General features: G+C 30.9%; 1 protein-coding gene across 1 annotated transcript in view; it reads left to right on the forward strand.

The window, feature by feature from the left end:
• Window positions 1–11215, forward strand: part of LOC149486472 (dietary and metabolic glutamate transporter-like) — a 35801-nt gene extending 24586 nt beyond the window's left edge. Inside the window, exons 5-10 of the mRNA XM_089698124.1 lie at window positions 190–399; window positions 816–983; window positions 1938–2154; window positions 2554–2675; window positions 8027–8143; window positions 10085–11215. Of these exons, the coding sequence (XP_089554250.1) occupies window positions 190–399; window positions 816–983; window positions 1938–2154; window positions 2554–2675; window positions 8027–8143; window positions 10085–10303 (1053 nt within the window). The 3' untranslated portion in view covers window positions 10304–11215. The remainder of the gene's footprint in view (window positions 1–189; window positions 400–815; window positions 984–1937; window positions 2155–2553; window positions 2676–8026; window positions 8144–10084) is intronic.
• Window positions 11216–18440: the final 7225 nt, after the last annotated feature.

Below are 18440 nucleotides of genomic sequence, written 5' to 3' on the forward strand. Positions count from 1 at the left end.
AATACAAGAAGACAGGATGTACCTACCTAACTTTATTTTCCTTCATTTTCTGTGTACTTGATTTCTCTCCGTGAAGATTAACCACTAAAGCAGGATAGGAGATACGATAAATGAAAACTGACGTACATTCCCCTTAATACAGAAATTTTAATATGGATAATACTCAACATATTTTGTTAAAAATTCCAGGGTCCCACTATGCCAGCTTTGATGGTGGTACTGGCACGATGGGTCCCACCACACGAGAGATCTCGACAAGGAGCATTGGTATTCGGTGGTGCTCAAATCGGTAACATCTTTGGGTCCTTCATGTCTGGCATCCTCATGGCAGGGGACGGACATTGGGCCAATGTGTTCTACTTCTTCGGCTGCTTTGGCATACTGTGGTTTATATTCTGGGTAAATATAGCCGAGTAACTTTTTTATGAGCTTTCCGTTATTCATGGATCAAAAAAATTATAGATTGAAAAATTCATCGTTCGATTTAAATTTATCAGACTCAATGATCACTATGTATTTTTATTTACAGTTGGTAAATGTTTTAGGTTGACTGGGAGTTATAAGTAAAATGTATCCTGATAACATTAAAGATATGAAAATATACATTTTTGAAGAATAGAAATAGCTCTGACAATTTTAATTCTATTTTAAGTATCAGGCTCTAGTCTGAGTATATCTAGAAAGAATAGTAGTTGAGCAAATTAATAACTGATACAATTGCAACAATGAATTTTTCAATCTATAATTTTCTTGATCAAATTGAAAAAAGGACTCTTTTATAGAATCAAAAGCAATTATAATACATCTTGTTACAGAGTGTTTTATGCTACAGCACGCCTAATACCCACCCATTCATATCAGATGAGGAACTCAAGTATTTGAACGAAACTATAACGAGTTCAGACAACAAAAGCGCAAGAGATCCAATACCATGGAAAGCCATTTTGAGATCGGTACCGGCTTGGGCTCTATTATTTGCGGCTGTGAGTACAATATCATGAAATATAACTTCTCTGTAAGCTGATAGTAATCCATACTAATATTATAAATGCGAAAGTAACTCTGTCTGTCTGTCTGTTACTCAATCACGCCTTAACTACTGAACCAATTTGCATGAAATTTGTTATAGAGATATTTTGATACCCGAGAAAGGACATAGGATAGGTTTTATCCCGTAAATCCTACGGGAACAGGTTTTTCTTTGAAAACGAGTGCGAAGCCGCGGGCGGAAAGCTAGTACTGCTATATAATATGGTTACCATTCATGAGAGAAAGTTCCCTCTATATCTACAAATTCTGAAGTATAGATACTATCTACAATATAGACGGGTGCGACATTTTTTATTGTTTTGTTTTCTGCTGCTCAATCACTTGATGTAAACAAAATTAGGAAGCGTATAAATACATTGAATGTAATAAATTGTACGCACAATGGCGAGTCAGTTCTAATCTACTGTTTTATTTTATAGATGAAAAATAACTAGGTCATCCTCGAAATAATACTTTCCTTTTTTCAAATTTTTAATTGCTCTATTAATTATAAATAATGGGTTGTTGTTCTAATTAAATGAATCTAATGATTAAATGGTGATAATGAATGGGATAACAGAAGGAAATAATCCTTCTCAAAACGCTCGTTAAATTTAATGGTGGTGCTTATTTTCGGCTTAGGATTGAGATAAACAAGACCTTTTTTATCAAAATAAGGATAATTTAATGGTTCAAGCTTTTTTTAGATTTCGTACCTAAAGGTACCAAAATATTTTGCCGAGGAAATGTTTTTCATCAGATTAAAATACAAACTCAAACTCCCTTTGTTATTTTTACCACACGTAAAAAATCAAAATACAAAATGAGGCTTAAAATACACCTTTACTAAGAATAACAAGGAAGTATGTTATAAGAATTTTTTTCAAATGAAGCGTAAAACATTTCAGGTTGGCCACGACTGGGGTTACTATACAATGGTAACTGATTTGCCCAAATACATGACAGATGTACTTAAATTCAACATAGCTACCACGGGTACCTTAACAGCCATACCATATCTTGCGATGTGGGTATCATCTTTTATCTTTGGCTGGATTTGTGATGTCTGTGTTAAGAGAGGCTGGCATTCAATTAAGGCAGGACGAATCATTTATACGTCTATTGGTATGTAAAATTGATCGTTTGCCTTTTTAATGAATGCAGTTAATTTCATTATTTAGTTAAATTAATTTAATTACAATTAATACAATGGTAAATAAGCCGCTATGGAAAGAAAGAAAGAAAGACACATTTATTCTTCTATTGCATTTAAGAATGATAACAATGTAAGTTATTATATTGTGATTATAATATTATACCAGCGTTGGGCGATCAGAGGCAATCACGGTATGTAGAGGGCCTAAATGTCTATGATCTGTTGTCATTGTAGATGTTTATTCAAAATCGCCTTAAAAGCGGCAAACATCGAAGATCATTTGTTGGGCCAACACTGCCAATTGGGAAGAGGGCCACTATCAACCACACATGTATATATCTAAGTTTAAAACAAATACATATTTCCAGCTGCAACTGGCCCAGCGATCTGTATAATCCTCGCATCCTACTCTGGCTGTGACAGGTTCGCAGCTGTCGCCTACTTTATAGCCTCTATGGCCCTAATGGGGGGATACTATAGTGGGATGAAGGTAATATTGGAGTTTTATTATTTGTATAATATTAGTTTCGTGGTACGCAATATTATGACAAGCCTCATAAAGCAAAACAAAATATAACATAATATTATACTTTTATTTTATACATTTTTATCGATATTATTCAGTTCTAACTGCGCAAAACATTACAACAGAAAATACCAACACCACAATACTTTCTTAATTTATTTTGGTAATCACGGCGATTTTTTTTTTAATGTGGACAAATACTAATTAATATAATTCTCTAGAGAACAATATCATAGATATGTAAAAATGTAATAATAGTTAAATCCATTCCATAAACACTACATATTTAAGCTTTAGCGTTATCTATACATATAATAAAATCGTAGGAAAGTCAAAACTGTACATTGAATATTTTTTTAAAAGAATACATAATCCATGATCTATAATCGATATAGAAGCCAAAAATATAGTTTTTAGAATTTTTGTCTGTTTGTCTGTTTGTCTGTTTGTCTGTTTGTCTGTTTGTCTGTATGTTTGTCCGAGCTAATCTCGAAAAGTACTGCATAGATTGACTTCAAATTTTGCATGAATATTAGTAACAGGTCGTGTGAGGTTTTTTTAAACATATTATCATGCTATCACCTCCGGGGGAGGAGCTGTGAACCTTTACTTTTCTTACGTATTCCGTGTACTACGACAGCGTACAATCTAAAGACTCATGTTTAAATGTTGTTTTTGAGTAAGCCATGCTATTATCTAGCTTTACACTATAAAAACTACGTCATTTACGTAATTTGGGCAGAGAAACTGTTTAATGAATCTTAGTACTATAAAGACAAATTTGATTCAGCGCCATCTATGAGATTTCGTAAAATATCAAATCAATTTACATGTTATCACTACTGAACACAATGTTAAAAATTAATAATTTAAATATAATTATGTTATTTATTTATTTAACTCTTTAACCCATAATAAATCATCCCTTCCCTATAAGGTGCGCTTATATAATTCGTGTGAATATACTACATTTTTAAAAGTGAGGGTAGATGTATATTATTTTAAGTCAAACTAGACACCATTACAGTTAATCTAATATTGATTGTGTTCATTGGTTACATTTTTAAAAATCTTCGTGTTTTAATAATTCGATCACCAGGCGGGACTCTAATACAAAAAGGATAGTTCGTTGATAATTATTATTCCTTCATCATTTACATGTTGTTAGTAAAAATATACTTTGACTGTTAATACTTTTGTTCAGTATTTATCTGTATGATTATTGCTTGGTAATTAATATATTTTCATGTCGTATACCTAATTATAAACATAAGTGTGATGTGAAACTAGCTGGATTTATTTTTACACACTCACAGTCTTATATTTTGTGTTAATGTTAAAATAGTATTAATAGTGTAAATCATAATATTTTTTCAAAGTTAAAAATATTTCCTTTTTTCTGATGGTGTTGCCATCGAATTAAACCGCGCTGTCGTTTCGTTCACAAAAAGTCATGTTATTAGGACCGAATATGTAGCCGCCTCAACTTACGGAAACGAGAGTAACCTGCGTTGTCTGTTAGTTATTGTATAGTCGAATTTAACGTTACATGGAAATTGGAATCTAAATATAGGTATGTATACCTACTTATATTAAATCTGTAGAGGTCAATTCTGCACATGAAATATATTTCCTAAATAACTATCACGAGGTGATTAGAGATCGACATCGACGTCAAAAATGTTTGTCCGTCTGTCTGTCTGTATAACCGTTATAGAAACAAAAACTACTCGACGGATTTAAACGAAACCTGGTACAATTATTTTTCATATTCGTGAGCAAAGCAGCAACTCCATTTTTAAGCTTTCGTCGCGTGTGCGTTCTTAATGCGTGTATCTTAATGGTTAAAGCTACACAGAAATCAAGTATGAAAGAAATGTTCTCCATATTATATAAAAAATATCTCCCGACATCATAAATGTCTATCTTTTATTGTTGAGCTTAGGAGTTCAAAGCTTTCTGATTATATTTGTCTACTAGCTGTCCCCGCGACTTCGTTCGCGTGGAATAGTGACTATGGGACCTATGACCATGGGCTCAGGGTGGGGCAACAATAAAAAATCATTTTTATTTTCATGCTCCCACTCCCGCGCCCACTCGCACTCCCACGCCATATGCCACGTTCAGTCCTAATCCCACGCCCACGCCCACTCCCCTTCACAATTAGTACCTACCAGATCAAAGCCAGGGTAAGCGCCCCACCCAGCCCCACCGTGGCTACGCCCATGCTGAATTACTACTTAACATACAATTATTGAGTAAATACGTACAACCATACTGTACTGTTGTACTACCATAAATAATTAAAAGAATTGTTATTAAAATTTCTTACTAAACTGAGCTAAAAAACTTACGTACCAAATTATTAAAGAAAATCAAGAAATGAAATGCCTAACCTATACCAAATAGTTACTACATATTATTGTAATTAAAAATTATGATTAGTATATAATATCGAAAATCAAAAAAGAAATGCCTAACTAATTCTACGTAAAATTTCTTTTAAATTATGTCATATTATTTTTTAGGAACCAGGGGGGGAGAGGAGCAAATTCTATTTCCTTCCTTTCTTAAACGGATGTTTTTAATAATCTATGGTGTAGCCACTGATCAGCTTAATCGATACTCAGTTTTTATCAAATCCAGAAACAAATCCAAATTAGATCTTTCCTGTCTCACGCACGTAACTAAAGGCTGAAGAGAGAGAGAGCACGTAACTTAACCGTTGAGACGAAGAAAAGTGTATAGAAAAAGGAATAAATAATTTCATAAACTTCCCGACGATCTTTAAAAATAAATTATAACTTTCATTTTTTTCATTCCCACTTTTACCCCTATGTAGGTATAATAAGTGGATGAACCAATTTTGATACACTTTATCTAAGAACCAGCGTCGGAAAATATTCTGCCTAACAAAAAAAACCGCATCTAATTCGGTTTACCTGTTAGCCAGCTACGGTGCCATAGACAGACACACACACACACAGAAATACATAGCGGTCAAACACATAACACCAGTCTTTTTGCGTCGGGGGTTAAAAATATAATACGACATAATTTAAATGACATTTTATGTGGAAAATTTACCTATACACCAGGGTAGATAATTTTTGAAACAAAAAAAATCGCAGTAGGATGAAACCCATTAGAAAAGGATATGATAAAAATGTAAGGAAAAATAAATTACGGTCAATCGGAGTTCGGGAAGTGCGAGGGGGGGAGCTTTTAAGAGGAAAAAATGGTTTCTCTCGATTTCTCGATAATAATAACACCTGCTAATTTTTTTCTACATATTTTAATTGTACAGACATCACTTTTCCACAATTTTATTATATGTATTGATGATGATGATTGAGATTATAACACTCTTAGTCCGTTTTAACTTAATTTTTATTCACCCGCATCAGTGCCACCTAAAAAATCTTTATATATCGAAATTCGAGCAAAGTTAAGAAAATGAGAAATAAGAGTTCTCAAGGATCGTTAGAGATAAGAGGCTTACTATTGACCGAAAACAACATGTGTTATGCCGAACCTGAAACCGCTTCACAACGAGAATTGCGGCTCACAGCTGACCGCGAACGGCATATACTATCCTGTGAGACCGAAACCTTCACTGAGAGGGTATATATAACGTCTCACAGCTGATCGCAAATGGCATATTGTACTATCCCGTGAGACCGAAACCCTCACTGAGAGGGAATTACGTCTCACAGCTGATCACGATCGTCATATTTTATCTCGAGAATTCTGAAACTTTTACTCAATAAGAAGACCGTTTGACAAATAATAGGGTGCACCATAATATTATTCGATCTCTCGAAGATGAACATGAGCATAAGCAATGACTAGAGTAGGGACGCGAATATTACCATTATTTGAGACAAGAACGATTAATAAGTTTGTTTAATGAAAGATTAAGAATTGAAACTATTGGTCTCTTTAAACGGACGAATAGCGAGAGGCCCGTCTTACTGCAGACAGATTTCGACACAGTCTTAATGACTTAGAGGTAAACATAGAAGATCAATCTACAAATTCGGTGGTGTGGTCCGACAAAATAATATAAAAGTGGGTTTGCTTATAACCTCACAATTGATTACAGATCATCTTCTGTATAGGCGATATTAACGTAGTATGTTCTTTTTGTAATGCTTTAAAGTGGAGTAAGGAGTCGGCTTTCGTTTGAAGATACGCCGGAACCTTTGAAATCACTACTTTTAAGTTTTAGAGGAACATGTGCAATCTAAACAGTTCTTAGACAATATTAGCTCTTATAGTATTGCGTTTTAAATGATCCTTTGGTGCTCAACAATTATCAGATGCTCCTTTCATTCTTACTTTTAAGATACAAGGTCAAGTTTATCATTTGATAGGATCCCTTTTGCCTGAAGGCCAACCTAAGTTTCTTTAAATATATTTTGTATTCGACTACGACGAATAATCGAATACAAGAAATCACTATTTCTCGAATTTAAAACTGAACTCATTTCACAATTTTAGAACATGTTAATTCATCAGGTTAATCCGTATATATGCGTTTTAAATCGACATTAGAAGCTTTTCCTCAAGATGGTGATATTAATATAAAATTGGTATAAATGCCGATAGACGGAAGTCTATCAGCACTCAGGAATTCCCTGAGCGTGTTATAACGCCCAGGCCACAGTATTACAATTTTTCCTACAGTAGGGCGACGAATGTATTTTCGCATAGCAACGGAGGGGAACTCGTGGGGGGTAAAGTGACGCGGGCCACGTACCACAAACATGTTTAGTTTGTGGTACCGAGCGCGAAAGAAAGTCATCGTGTTTTTAGTAAAGTTACTATCTAAACTAACGTAATTTATTACTTAGGTACATATTCTATAATGGCGCGCTCAAACTGTTAATCTACATTTAATTTAGATTATTATTTTAACTACTAAGAAATGTAGAATTTAAATCACATTCATTCATGTTTTCCTCAGATATTCGATGTCTATGATTTTCGATGATTTTAAGATTTTCTTATCAGAGTATTCAATTTTAATGTAGTTAAATTTTATAAGAGACAATTAAGAACATTCAAAAATAAAGTGTCACGTATTTTTTTTAAACGACGCGACGAATGACGAAAAACGACCGAATCGCGGACGAAGTCGCGGGCAACAGCTAGTATAATATATTATAATAGCTAAAATATCCACAACGTTTCAAATATTACAATAATAATGTCGATCCCTTGATCCGCAAAATTATTATTATAACGACCTAACGTTTTTACCGCTGACCTTAGCATATTATAATATTATTGGAAATTTATTTTTATTTCAGGTGAACGCGTTAGATTTAGCACCAAACTACGCTGGCTCGTTGACAGCCATGATAAATGGTACATCAACTCTCTCTGGAATAATAACACCGTATCTGATTGGACTTTTAACACCTGATGTACGTATAGTTTTATATACATGTAATTGTTAAGATAGAGCACAATACTGAATACTGAAACATCACAGTATTTTTATAAGTCATCTTTCTAAATTGCATGAACAAACTCATAAGTTATAAAAGAAATAAACGTTACCGGAAATTTTATCGGAAGATAAAATAAATTGAATTTATCGTCTCCTTAAAGGTCAACATTTTAACGATACGTTAACTCTTCAAAATTATACAAGTTATCTTGAACTCCTTTAGAACTTAGCCCGTAACAATTGAGAAATTCACAAAATAATAGATCTTCCGAACTCCATGTCAGCTTTGAGATCAACTGGCAAGATTTTGGTAAAGTTTTGCCTTTGAGATTACCCTTGTGGCATCAATACCTACCTTGTGAAATGGTATTGCGGCTAAATCCTGCTAATTACATTAAAATGTTATCTATTTGATCAGTTTGAGGTAGAAACTGAATCTAAAGTAGCCTTTATAGTTGAATCTACCTCATCTTTGCTAATTCCCTGGTCCATAACAGTTTCGTTATATGGTATTTTCAGGAAGGTATTTGGCTATACCTGCATCCAATGCTTGAACATTTTATTATTTGTTTATAGAAACTTATCCAAATATCTTTCTTTAAATCATTACGATCATTATATTATTATTTCTGATAATCACCAAACTATTATGGACGCAAAATAGAATTAATTCATTTAATATGTTATCTCCTATTCAATTCAAATCACAATAAACATGAAAAACAGAATGCTTATGATAGCAAAAATTTTCAAGTAAAAAGACATAAAAATACTAACATTACAGGTAGGTATACCTACATAAGCGAATATTTGTATAATTTAATCCAAATGTAATGTTCTAAGAAACAACTCTAATGCACACAAACGGGCTGTGTAATGGTTACAAATGCCGCCATTATTCCCTTTCTGCCCAACAAATGTTTCGTTTTTTCCGTCTCGCTTAGGATTTATAGCCCATTGGTATCTAAACCCATTTATAGCATATGCATCATTTGAGCCTAACCTGGATTTTTTGAGCGTAAAATATTCGTGAATTGTAAAACCTTTTATAGCGTATAAACGGGATTCAATACGAAATTAATGTATGTTTTTACATATTATCTGAATCGATTAACATAATTATGAGAACGTTAATCATACCCAAAAACGTAAAGTATTATTACCTGCTCTGATTTGATACATTATATCTAATAATTCATTTATTGATTGAAACATCATTTGTCCACTTGTTAGTAACATTATTCTTATAACAATGTGAGTAGATAACAATACCAAATTTAATATCGACATAATTTTTCATTGTCATTTTACAAAATCGAATAATTTATTATATAGGTAAGTAATTTTTGGTAACCGTTATTAAAATAAATAAAACATTTCAACTTCTAAACGCAACCGCGTATTTAAACATGTCATAATAATTCATTCACACACGTTACCGCAAACCACATCGAAACTGCCTCGAAACAATATCTGTTTTCAGTAAAATTAATTTTATAACTTTATTTTCATGCTATGGTGTTTTCTAACTTGTGGTAGGTTCTATGAAATGGTCGAAATATTAGTTCATTAGTTTTGTTGACAAACTAATGCAAATGTGATAGTATTTATGAATTTAAAATTGTACCAATGGAACTGATTTGCAGTTACCTTGGTATCTCACAAGAAATAGAGTTATATTTTATACGTATCTAAATAAGTAAATGAAACAAAATCTTTTATTTACACAGTTTATTTATGTGCCGCTTTCACATCTTGCTGACAATTTCTCAGCATATTAGTCCTTTTCAGTAAATTTTCATACAATATTATTTTGTCATTTTAACCGTCAGATGAACTAAACAGAATATACCAGGAAACTGTGAAACCTACTTATTTCTTAAATAATGTGTTCACTTTTTACTTTTTTTTTCAGTCAACATTAGCCCAATGGCGTATAGCCTTCTGGATTTGCTTCGCAGTCCTCGTCGGTACCAACATAATTTATTTATTCTGGGCAGACGGCAAGCAACAGTGGTGGGATGACGTCAGACAACATGGCTACCCCTCAGACTGGAAACACGGCCCACTGAAAATGTCTGACGATGACAAGGAAAAAAGTAAAAAGAAGGAAGCAGAAGGCACTACTTTATAGACTAATTGTACAATATTGTAATTATAAGTACGTTTCAATAAAATGTCTTGTAGATTAAACAGCTATGAAGCTATAGTTTTTATGGTGACGATGATTTGATGCTGTTCTTGATACAGGCTTTGGAATAACTAAGCACTGGTTTGGAACACAAATTTAAATTTACATTGTGCAGTTTTTTCTAGAGATAATCACATGAATTTGCTGTCTGCGAACAATATAACGACTGTGCTTTTACTTTTTAATTATAAAAAGCGTTTTTGATTAAAAGGAAGTGCATTTTCACACTCACACAATTAATGTTTGAGTTTTTTTATGAGAGATTTCACTTTACATTTTCTAATCAGTTATTCTGCTTTGAAATCAATGTTCTGAATGAACAATAATCGTGTTTGAGACTTCAGTAAGAAAGCCTGTAAAGTATTGTACGGTAATTTAAAAGGAATTTTACTAGTGCCATGTGATAAGTAGCTTGAATTTTATATTCTAAGAGACACTTAAATTATAGTAACTTATATTTTACCATTCTTACCTGTATTTAGTACTTACGCTGTGAAATAAGTTACCCCAGTATTTTTTTATTAGTTGATATGAACATATCGTTTTAAATGAAAAATCGAATAGAAAATGTGTACCTATATCATACCTTTTATTGTAAGCATATTAATATTTTTTTATCTTTAGTTCAATAATTATAGTATAGTTAGATCAATGAAAACCTATTTACAGCTGTTTAACCCATGTGTGCTAAGACTAAGTCAAGCTAAAATCGGACGCAGTAACTTAATATTTATTTATTATAATAAACAAATAGAATAAAAATGTGTGATAGAGAGTTGTATTTTGTGATATTGTTTTTAATATTTGACGAATTTAACTATTGTAAATAATTATAAATAAAAAGCACCCATTATTTTTTCGTTTGTTTTAATTTATATACTTTTCAAAGCTGAAACCTAAAAAAACTCGAATATACTACATATAATTAATTATAATAATCACCAATACTTGCTGACGCGATGCATGAATTTCCGAAGTTTGAATAAAATTCATTAATGTAAATGAGAACTAAAAATTGCATGGCACCAAAGGAATGCGCTAGAGTCAACGATTCATATTCCCTTGAGAGGTTGCGACCCTGTGTTGCGACCTGTTGACTTATGTACTCATAATACATATATATAGAACACGTTGCATATATTTTGCTTCTGTGTTTTGTGTTTTTTTAGCTTTTTACAGACTTTTTACAGAAAAAATATAGATGTTGTGTTTTAAATAAAAATTTACTCCTCCTGTTCTTAGTGAATTTTTCATTCGATATCGAGATAACAATTAAAATTTAGTTTAGGGTAGCTATTTTTAAAGGGTAGTCACAAAGGCGGCTGTAACATGCAGTCGTAACGTTTAGCTTAAATAAGATATTTACTCTAATCGATTATTTTAATTATTAAATAAAAAAAATATTTACTATCAGTCGTTCTAGAATGTTCTTGTACATAATCTGCAGATAAGCTGACTTTGAAAATTCATCGCTCTATGAATACAAGCTCATAGTAATTTCTTTAAAATATTAATTCAATGTAAGTCTGCAGCTGGCCTTTCACACTGCAGTGCACACTTGGGTAACAGCCCGGGATCACTTTAGGCAAACGATGTGTGAAGCGCAAGGGAACCTTATAGTTGCATGATATACTTGGAAAAAGTTAGAACTTGTATAAGACGTTGAAAATGATAAATTATATGCTTTCAAAATTAATTACATATTAAATAAAATTAATGAACTTATACCTTCTATACCTAGATAAGGAGAGACCATAAACTGATGGATTCAGTATCCATCAGTTTATGGTCTTTAGTTCAAATGATTAAATGTGTGTAATTCTAGATATTATGCTTTTAATGTTTACATTACAATATCATTTTGTAGATTTAGAATTTAAATGTTAAACATTTGAATAAATTTTATAAAATATATAAAGTACCTTGCTAATAAAATTGCTTAAATTGTTAGGCAAAATATTCGTTGAATATTAAAACCGGTCGTAAGTACTAGGGTAATATAAATTCAGACAGTCTGCAGGGATATTATTAAAAATGTATATATCGTATTGAATCTTTAATTCTATCCGGATTAGCAACGTGTAACGAATACAATTTGTATTAGCCTTGAAAATAGTATAATGAATTAAGTCGACATTGTTAATAGCTTGATTTGAATAATGATCGTGTGTAAAGGATCGTTTGCTTGGAGATAAGTGTTATAAATTTTATACGGCCATAAAACAGGAGCAATGTAGTTTGTAGCAAGTTTGGTATTTAAATAAAAATTAGTTTACCCAGTTAATGTTAAAAATATAAAATTCTAGTAATATTCATTCTGAAATTGTTCAAGACGTTATAAATACTACAAACAAATATTTCGGTGGCCAATGACAATTAAAAATGTTCAAGTAAGTTTTCAGTCTCGTAATTATTAGTGTGCATTGAAACTTAAAATGTTATTTACGTATCAGCGTATCAGAATCAAATTCAACGGAATACTGCACTAAGTTCTAAATCGTTATTACACCGCAGGCGTTCAGTTTTATGAATTTTCAAAAGTTTTTTAGTTTAATGCGTAAATTATCAGACGTAAGACGATTTCTTTTTTCTGTCAGTATAGTTCCTGCGGTTGAAAAGATTCTTTCAGACGATACTGTAGATGGTTTCAATAAAAAATATCAAATATTATTAAAATGTACCAAGTTTTGTATTGTAATACGCGCTTGGAATAACATTTAGTAGAATAACGCAATAAGTTAGGTAGATGTTTGCAGGATTAATAGGTTATGGTGATCATCCACCTCAAGACATTAGCGAAAAAATAAAAAAAAGTATTTAATAAAAAACAGAAATATATTAAATTTTAAGCCTATAACTCCATAAGATCTTTCATTGTGCAAATATACCCGAATTTGTAGAGCCCTTCTCTACTTTTACGCTGAGCAACACATTTTGCGATTCATTTTAAATACGCTTTTATTAGCTTCAAACTCGATTAAATTTCACGATTAAATTCGATTCAGAACCGTCACCTTTAAACTCGATTTTGACCCACTTTAAACGGACAGGTTTAATTCAAACTTATTATCCCTTGATATCGAATCTTGAATCTTGATTGAATCTTATAATATTGAATCAATATTATTATGAGTTTAAACGTGTTTTTGTTTTTTTTTTTAACTTTGTTATATAGATTCTCATTCGTCACTTTGATTTGACAAAATTTGATTTGAAAATTCAATATAATTCAAGAAAAGCATAGCTCCCAGTATATCACTAGCCTTAAATAACAGGAAACCCTGGCGCCATTTAATGGCATTGCATCGGGTATTGCGAATGCACTATTACTTTAAAGTGGTTATAACCTATGCATAGAACTTGCCTCGTTAACTTTTCTCAGTTTTCAACTTTTATTACCGCATTTTCTATGGTGCTTACATTTTAAGTGTTTTTCCGATAATTTTAAGAATTTCGTAATTTGTATCAGGATTAAAATATTTTAGTATAAGAAATTAGTTAAGTAATATTCCAATTGTATATAGATATATAATATATAATAAGCTAGTTCATAAATAAGAGAAAAAAAGAACGGTAACATGATTATGATTTGTTAAATAAAAGAATGTAACTCTATCAAGAGTAGAGAGATTAAATTAATTATTTTTAAAGTACGTAGAATGTACGCTTTGACAAAATAATGTCATATTTGAGTTATAAAAGGTAAAATTATAATCCATAATGAAGTTATAAAGTCGTGACAATGAATACGCGCTTATGTAGGACAGGTGAAAGGTTTAGGATGTATTTAATTATTCATGCTGTTACTTGTAGCCTCGTTCGATTTTGTTATAATTTTAGTATTATTTAGTGAAATTATATTTTATTAAAAATTAATAGTGAACAATGTAAGAAAATATACAAGACATGAATGAAAGAGTCAAATTTAAAATAACGACTTAATAACGACTTAAATTAATGTTAAGCGACTCTTTAAAGTTTTAGAGCAAAAGTAGCTCTGTATAGTTCCACAAAATTAATTCAATTAATTTGTATGTAAGGTGAAAACTCAAATTCATAAAATAACGTATGTTGTCATAAGCACATTAATGAGGAAGTCGTGAAATTACCACTTAGAATAACAAATTGCGTATGTAATTAGCCGCATTTTTGTCCCATGAACTAATTTACTAAATAGCCGCGATGGACACGACCTTCGGACATCATATGGGATGTTAATTCCCGTTTTAGTTAAATGGACAATATGTTACGTAACTAAAATATAAAGCAACATTGTGTTAAGTACTGCTTCCCTTATATTTTATGCTATAAATGTGTATTAAGTATTAACTGTACCCGCACTAAAACTAATGGTACTGGTGCATTATTATAAATGGTAAATGGTAAAACTATGTTATGTAGCTTCAAAAGTGCTTCTAGAAGATTATAAGGCTCATCTAGAAGCGCTTTGTTTGGTTTAACAAAAGCGTAAGCAGTTGGAGAATTCATCAAAGACAATTTTATATTGTGAACATTCAATATAAAATTGAAGATATAATTGATGTACACTATACTACTTAGCTCTATCTATGGGCGGATATTTTTCTGTCCACTGTAGGTGTAAAAAACACGTACCTATAGTAAGTAGGTATACTTAATATTATATATAAAGGGTTGATAGACTTTACCTTAAATATAGCTTTTCGCAAATAAGAACCTAAATACTTGTTTGACTTACAAACTTACGAATGGCTTTTTAAAAACCATTAAACGTGACAAAAATGTATTACCAAGTTTTGCATATATTGACTCAGATCACATATAAATTGTTTGATTATTTTAAGTTCATAGTAAATAAATATTCAAGCGAGTTAATAGATGAATGTAAACAGAGCTTACGTGTTGCATGAGTTAATGAATTATAGACGAGTTAACACTTATAATCAACGAATATCCTTCTGTTATATTCTTACTGTTGTCATTGACCTGATTTCCATTTATGACTCATTATAATATTGTTTATATAATCCAATTTGACAGCGGTTTAACTGACATAATTACAGCTGAGAATTGTTAAATTGTGTTTGTTTTTAATAGATATTGATTGATAAGTGTTTATATAGGGCAAGTAAAGCTTATCAATTATTAACTTAATTATTTCGTCAATACGGTGTTATAGTGTTATTTTTTTGAATAGCTCAGCAGTTTTCAAGCTATAAACTTTACCAGATCAAACTTTTTTATTTTGTCTCTACAACATTGTACGTGTATTATTCCTTCAATGATCAGACTGTAATCGCTTACGAATCACCTGAACTTTATTTGTAACTTAAGATTTTATGGTAACAATAAATTAACAATTTATATTTGGCTAATTTTTGGTTACCCTATTATTGGTTTAAAAGTTAAGTACGGATATTAAAAAAACTGAGTACAACTTAAGTTTGCAAAAATCACCTTTTACCTAAAAATAAACGTGTAAGTTAGATAAGAAAACTTCCTTACTAGAATAATTGTAACTATATATTCAGAACTTTGATAGTTTTCATTTTAATGACCCGATGAGTGCTGTGGTTGTTGACCTCACTATTGTGTCTAGAGGCGTGGGTTTGATCCTTGCCTAATCGTTCATGTATTTTATTCTTAACTTTTTATTATTTCAATCACCAATGTTTACTTATTAGTATATACTTAGTTAGTTAGTAGTCATAGTATAAAGTTGAATATTTTGTTTGTTTGTTTGATTGAACGTGATGATTGAAACTACTGGACCGATTTCAAAAATTCTTTCACAATTTTATATGTAAGAAATCCCAAGGTGCTCCCATATGCTACTATAATATGCTCAACCATTACTGCATTTACTGGGAAACCCTGTATAGACCAAAGGCTAAGCCGGAGGAACGGTTAGTAAATTAAATTCTAGTTAACATATTAATTCATACATCGTCATTATAGAAAATGTATACATATTCGAATTTTCGTTAGAATTTTATAGAATGTTCTAGAACAAGTATTCCTAAACATACAAGTTGTCGGGACACGTTTTGTATACCTAGCGATTAAGTAATAAATTCATTTGTTAGTGAATGAAGGTCGCATGAATAGGTAATTTATAAAATATTTAATATATTCACAAAAATCAAACATATTTACATATTGTTTCGTGTTAAATAATTTTGTAAAGTATATACATAAGTGTATTTACCAAGCAGGTATTTCCTCTGTCTGAAAATCTTCATTTTGAGCCATGTTAGATAAAATTTACTCATAAAATAGTATAGATAGATAATTGAATAATTCGTAGTAGAAAAATATAGTCTCATAATTTAATACTTTAAAACTTTTATTTTCGTTATTTGCTGTCATGTTCAAAATTTTCCAGAATGTACATATTTCTAATTAAGTGTAGGTATGAATAGTTTTTCAGCTTCTTTATGCAATCGAATATTAAAATATAACTAATAATATTATGGTGTTTTCATTACAATACTTTACGAAATATATTCAGGTCACATAATCACATGTAGGTACATTGTTCAGGCTAGTACTATAAATTTTATGTACTGTAACTATTTTGCCCTTCAAAGTTTTTGGTCAAGGTTGATTATATTCTTTTTTTAAACGCAGTAGACCTGCAGCATATATAAATTATTGTGGAAACAATAAATAACACAAAAAATTACATTATTTTTTATAGTTAAACGTTGACTTATATTATTTATCGTAATAGAAGATAAAACACTAGATTTTCATGTATTTAATAAATGTCACTATCGATATTGTCATCTCTAAAATAATATAGAGGTTAATTTCTATCAAATTATAAAAATGCTATTCATACTTGATAATTAGGTACATTTTTAATGTCCGGTGTATCTTCTTTTATGATAAAACTGAGATATTGTATTTATTTCAAGGTCGATACTTTGACTCAAATTTTATCAAGTCTCCATAGTTCATAAGTCGGAATATTAGATAAAAAAATTAAGCTATAAAGATAAAGGTCATTTACATTTTTTACGAAACGTGATTTTCTGATTTGTTTTAAAACAAAAATTTAGATGTGTTAATTGCTTATTTTATCTTATAAATAATTATGAATTAAATTAGAATTGAATATTTTTACTGAGACGCTAAAATAACGATGAGTTTAAAAGTTACTTTGAATGCAGTTTTTGTGCGAGCTTCCACTCTTAATAGCTTTTGGATTATTTTCATTATTTTAGTACACTGATTGACATTTTTATGGTAATTTATCAAATACTATTTGGAAATTCTAGTTAATTCAAGCTGTTATGTAGAGTTTGAAAAGTAATATCTGAAATCTATCTGAAAAAAAAGCACTATGAGTATAAAAAAAATATAGTAAATTCAAGATAATATAAAAGGCATAATAAATAAAAACACCAGTAATTACCGTGACACACATGTAGGAAAAATAAGATTTAACCCTCGCGCTCGCAAGGTAAATTTGAGATGCTTGTTATTAAATTAATGAAGGCAGAGTTCGCAAAGCTGGATTTAGGTTCGGCTTAATTGCATACATTGTATATGTTGGCTATTCCCCGCATTAGAAGCTAAACATCACAATAATTGTTTATTCAGGAAGGAACTTAATACGTTGGTGCTTTCTCATATAACCTTAACGCTAAACTTGCATCATTGAAGTGTATTAACGGGATATCTATATTCTATGACTGTTATCGATAAACATCGATTTTAAGATAATCTTGGTCATGAAAAAGGTAAGTTGAGAACATTGTATGGTGTTAAGGAAAGAAAAGAGAAAAATATAAGTAACTGCAATAATTAAAACTTTTTAAAATATTCATAAACTAGCTTTCCGCCCGCGGCTTCGCCCGCTTTGTCTAAAACATAATAAATTATATACTAAACCTTCCTCTTGAATCACTCTATCTATTTAAAAAAACCGCATCAAAATCCGTTGCGTAGTTTTAAAGATTTAAGCATACATAGGGACAGAGAAAGCGACTTTGTTTTATACTATGTAGTGAAGTACCTTTTCATGAAAACCTGCGTAACTATGTGTATGTATAATACCTATAAATATTATACATATAATTTAAGAATCAGAAAA

Source organism: Colias philodice, chromosome 8, assembly GCF_061535455.1.
Source record: "Colias philodice isolate Cphi_HAF_F1 chromosome 8, ilColPhil1 Martin Lab GWU primary, whole genome shotgun sequence".
In the NCBI taxonomy this organism is placed as follows: Eukaryota; Metazoa; Arthropoda; class Insecta; order Lepidoptera; family Pieridae; genus Colias; species Colias philodice.